Source organism: Populus nigra, chromosome 18, assembly GCF_951802175.1.
Source record: "Populus nigra chromosome 18, ddPopNigr1.1, whole genome shotgun sequence".
NCBI classification, from domain to species: Eukaryota; Viridiplantae; Streptophyta; class Magnoliopsida; order Malpighiales; family Salicaceae; genus Populus; species Populus nigra.
In genome coordinates this window covers 3734813-3740218 of record NC_084869.1, presented here as the reverse complement: position 1 = coordinate 3740218, position 5406 = coordinate 3734813, and the positions used below count along the sequence as shown (strand labels likewise).

Sequence of the window (5406 nt, the reverse complement as noted above, 5' to 3'; positions counted from 1 at the left end):
ATATTTCTCCACCTAACTTCTAACTAACACAAGAATTATCTTTTTAAGTTTCTTCAAATGATAAATCCACAGTCAAAGATATGGGAGATCCAAACTTTTTTTTGTCTTTGGGAAAGTATTCCTAATTTTTCTCAAAAAAAAAAACAAAACTTTCCCATTTTTCTCTCCAAAAAATAACACAACTTTTGAGGGCGTGCTTAAAGCGTGTTTGAAAATATAATTGTGATTATTTTTCAAAGTATTTATACTAAAAAATATATCAAAATAATATTTGTTTTATTTTAAAAAAATTATTTTTGATATCGGTACATCAAAATGAACTAAAAACACAAAAAATATTAATTTAAAACAAAAAAATTTCAAAAACGCAAAAAAAAAAAAAAAAAAACAATAATGGTTTTGTGTGAATGGAAAGTAGAGTGACTTGTTGGAGATGACTTTACATGCATTCAAAACAAGAGATAAGGTAGCAGACGAAACACTCTTGTTTGTGTGAATAGTAGATGTGATGAACCTCTTTGTCGTGACAGTCACTACTGATCAGACAAACTTGTGACTTCCCTGTTCGGAGAATACAATAATGGTTTTGTAGCCTATAAGCCACAAAAACAGTTTGTTATACCTCAAATCAAGTTGAAGAGTGGCAGAATGTACGTTCTTCTGAACCCATAATCTCCTTCAAAAGCAGAATTCCTCTGTTTCTCCGGTATGTGCTCTACAGAATATGCTTTGCATTCACTGTTATTCATTCCTATCCATTTGCCATAAACCTTCATACTGCTCGAAGTCTAAACAGATGATCTCTTCTTATGTCCCTATGTCCCTGTAATTTTTTTAAAAAGTGGTAAATTATAATCTCATTTCAAAACCCACGGACTAAAGATTAATTTACTGCTTGCCTTATGAACATCTTGTACTAGCTCCTCCATGTTTCCCTGATAGTTAAAATCAACATTTCCAGCAAGTTGAAGAGTAAAGAGTAAAGACCATTTCCTTGAACTTTGGCCCTTTTTTATTCGGATTTTCTTCTCTTTTTAGCTTCAAAAGGGTTTTTTTTCTACAGATTCTGACTTGTGCTTTTGTTTTGAGAATCTGGAGAAAAAAAGGAAAAAGAAATTAATTAGAAAAGTTTTGACCATCTCTTGCAACATTAGAAATTCATCAGTAGTAGAGAAATTCAAACAAAAGAAAATTCGAAACAACTGATAATTCACAGGTGCGTAAAACCATTGTACAAGAAATTTGTCATTTGTTAAAATATATTTACAAGAAATTAAAGGCCAAATCACAAGCAGGACATTTATAGTTTAATTACCTCTTTCCATCAAAATAGATGATAGGGATGTGAGAGATATGGTGCCAATCCACTCCAACATTCCAATGATATTGGCCTCCCAGAGAACCGCAATGATCCACAGCCAGTTCCTCTAGAGTGGTCATCTGAAGAAGTTGTGTTGGAAGTGCTTTCAACTTATCGCAAAATCCAATGTATAAGCGAAGAAGACATGGCATTACTTCTTCTTCCAGGGCGATCCCAGCATTCCATTCATCCCATGCATACATGTGAGAAAATCTGAGTTCTTTCAGTTTGGGGAAAGCTTTTTTCTTATCTTCGTTTTCTTTATGGTTAGTTTCTATTCCCAAAAATACATCGCCCACTTTATTCACACTACTCATATCCGATATCTCAAGATACTCAAGGAACGGTAGTTTGCCCAATGGAGGCAGATTGTCGCAGTTTCGGCACTTGGAGATACAAATCTTGGACAGCTTGGCTAACTGCATCATCCAATTGGGAATTTTCATCTTGATGCCTCCATAGTGCTCTATCTCCAGATGTTCCAAACTTGGAGGTGGTTCTAAGGCTTGAATAATTTCTTCATCCTGGTCATGTATCAACGCTCTGCACTCTACAAAACTGAGTTTCAAAGTAACGAGCTGTTTCTTCTTTTTAAGTTGTGCCTTTCTGGCCTCACTGATCATATCTGTTGAATTTCCCAACCCACTTATCTCAAGATATTTTCGAAGGTAGTTTAAATTTTGCAGATCTCCAAGAGTACTAGATAATTCACGACCATGGTAGGAACAATTCACAACAAACTTGTAAAGTGACTTCAGAGAAGTTAATCTCTCGATTCCTCTGGGCATGAAAGTCAATTTATCAGTGTGATAATTGTTGAGATGCCTCAAGTTGATTAACCTGCATAAGCCATATGGTAGCCTTTGAAGCTCACAGCAACCACTGAGGTTTAGAGTTTGCAGGTTGTACAATTCACCAATTTCTTCAGGCAAATACTTCAAACGCTGATTGTCAGACAGGTCAAGATACCTCAGATGTATCAGCTTGCCTATCTTATCCGATATTTCTTCACTTGAGATGTGGCTCAACTTCAATGCTCTCAAACAAGTCAATCGACTTAATAAATCGTCCTGGTTCCCTGATACAATTGGATAGTCACTTTTACAGTAGTCAACGAGGAGGCTACGCAAATTTTTTAAGCTGGCAAAAGAGACAGGGAATGAGGCATTCCTTTCTGAAAACTCTATCTTCAAATGGCGAACTTTGTCCCAAGAAGAGACCATCCCAATCACTCCATGACTACTGACCTCAACGTTAACACAATCATTCTCGGTAAGAAATTGCGCGAACTCGTGCACCAGATCATGCACCTTACATGCTGCTGTGCTACCATTCCCATCCTTTATAGCATTTTGGAAGAAAGATCGTGCGATTAAGTTTTCAAAGTAGTCTTTACCAACTAATTCCTCTTCCTTAATCTGTGTTGCCCTTAGATAACCTTGTCCCATCCACAAATTGATCCAGTATTCTTGCTCTAACTTCTTGCAGTCTTTGGAGAAAACAGCACAGTATGTGAAACAACGTCTCATTTTGGAGGGCAAATCATCATAGCACAACAGCAGAGGAGGATAACCAGGTTTATCTTTGTATTGGTCCCAAGCCTTACTATCCAAGACATGCTGCCGTTCTTCTGTAGAAATTTTGACTTGCAAAAGACTTACTAGAGCCTTTACAAGAAATGGAAGTCCCTTGCAGCCACTGATAATTTTGTTATGAATGCTTACCATACCTTCACTCTCTGTACTACTGTTTCCAAACCATGCACAGTGACTAAATAATGACCGACAATCATCTTCGGTAATTCCATGTAGAGGGAAAAGGCTGGTGTGGTTGCTCATAGAAACCGGAACCATATCACTGCGTGTGGTTATCAACACTTTGCTTCCAGGCAAACCAAACTCAAAGTAACACTTCAGATATTTGTCCCACATAAAAGAATCGATTTCCTGCACATCATCAAGGACAAGAAGAAACTTCTTTCCAAAAACTGCCAAAGCAGTCTCTTCGAGCAGATCATTCAAGCCAACTCTATCTGATGATGAAAAACGATTAGGAACAGATTGGAAGTCTGACTTTTCAGCTATGATCTTAGCAAAGGATTGTGAGACGGACACCCATATCTTAAAATTGAACTCTTCCTTTATACTTTTCTCCTCGTAGACTAGTTCAGCAAGATAAGTTTTTCCCACCCCTGCTATCCCTACTATAGAGATGACATCGGAGCTTCGTCCTCCCTGATCAGTGCTCTCCCCCAACAACAACTTCATTATTCTATCCTTTTCCTTCCCTCTACCACAAACTGATGTTTCATCCACAGCAGTTGCATAATATTGAATGCTCTTTTCAAAATCTGGTTTTTTCCGCCCAAAAAACCCATTTGCCTTTTCATTTAGTTTCTTTATTTTGGAAGCAATACCATCACGCAGACTAACTTGACCACAAGCGAAACGAGAGGAATGTATCTTCAGCTTCCTTTTAGACTTGCTGGGATTTTCATACTCTGACTCTGTTTCTGATTTCAGAATTGCAGTTACCCACTCATCCAACACGTCATCCAATCCATAGCAAATGTCTTCGAAGTCATCGAGCCATTCTTTGGCACTTTTGTCCTGTGCATGCCTCCATCTTCTCTCTGCATCTGCAACCTCAAGTTTTACGGACTGGAGTTTGCGAGTAAGATTTTTTACTTCTTCCTTGACACCAACAACCAATCTCACCTCTTGTTTGACCTCATAAAAACGTATTGAACTCAGCAGCTCCAAGAGTTCGGAAACAAGGTGGGCCATACTAAAAAAATATATCAAAGGAATTAGTTTTTTGTTTTTCTGAGGTAGAAATCGAGAAATGAAAGATTACAAAATGAAATACAAGGGCCTTTTATGTTTTGTTACTACTGCGACAACGTTTATGCTATTTTGTTGTCAGCAAAAGAGAGAAGGTGATAGAAAAGCTAAATGTAACTATGCGAGAATAGGAAAAGCTGTTGTTCAACAATGTGCCACCAGGCGTTTTTGCCCTTAATTTTCAGGCATTTTCGAAAACTGACTCGCTTAGGAATCAAGTCAAGAATATATGCTAGGCGTTTACGAGGAAGAAGAGAATGGAATAAATGTGAAGAGAGGGACAAAGGGATGCGAGTTCTTTTAAAAGAATCAGATTTCCTTTAGGAAGAGGCAGAATGACTCCATGGATAGATTTCTTAGAGTTAAACTGCATTGGATCCAACTATTTACGGTACCTTTACTATTTTTAATAGCATAACCGTTTAAATACATTAACAAAGACCCAAAGGAGAAGGAAGAGGAGAAGTTACTGTAGCTCTATGAATATAGAATAGTTATTTGACAAAATTAAGGAGATGGTAAGGTGGTCTTTTCAATTGTGTAGGATTATGTTAGTAATTTTATTTTTTTATACACAGAAAATTAATTATTTTACACCTACAATAAAATCAAAGGCTTTATGGTCTTTTTATTTTTTTTCAAAATAATTAAATTATTTTGTTGTTTTCCAAGACAAAATCAACATTCTTCTTTTACTAGGGTTTTTTTCATTTTATAATGATTTTATTGTTAATTTGAAACTTATTCAGCATACTATTATAAATTGAATATATATTAAATATTAGTTTTTTTTTTTTAAAAAAAAAACATGATACCAAGGGTATAGCACACAATAAAGGATGGATGACCTATACGCTCTTTAGACATCGCATACGGAGTCATCCATCCACCAAACACTGCCTTTTATAGTGGCTTTTGAAAGGTCTCAGTGCACCTTTCATGATAGGTAGTGCGTGCATCAAACACGCCTTTAGTTTAGCGCTGACAACCTTTTTTTTCTCTCTCTCTCTCAATTTTAATGCTAGCCCTTACAAAAAGTCAAATCAACCACTGCAATTTATTTTTCTTTTATTTTTTGTCCTTATCCTTTTGATTATATTTTTTATTTTGAGTAATCTAGTAAATTATAAATGTTTTTTAATTTCTTCACCCTACCATTTTTAAGTCTTTCAAATTTAGTTTTGTTCTTTTGATAACTATTTG

At 36.0% G+C, this 5406-nt stretch overlaps 1 protein-coding gene across 1 annotated transcript; it reads right to left on the bottom strand.

Annotated features, from left to right (window-relative positions):
• Positions 1 to 257: 257 nt before the first annotated feature.
• On the bottom strand, positions 258 to 4539 carry LOC133678335 (putative disease resistance protein RGA3). Its single transcript, XM_062100629.1, has 2 exons — positions 1316 to 4539; positions 258 to 1092 (listed from the first exon to the last, which is right to left on the bottom strand). Exons 1-2 carry the CDS (start codon positions 4144 to 4146, stop codon positions 1041 to 1043), a joined length of 2883 nt encoding a protein of 960 aa, XP_061956613.1. The 5' UTR covers positions 4147 to 4539; the 3' UTR covers positions 258 to 1040.
• Between the last annotated feature and the right edge of the window lie 867 nt (positions 4540 to 5406).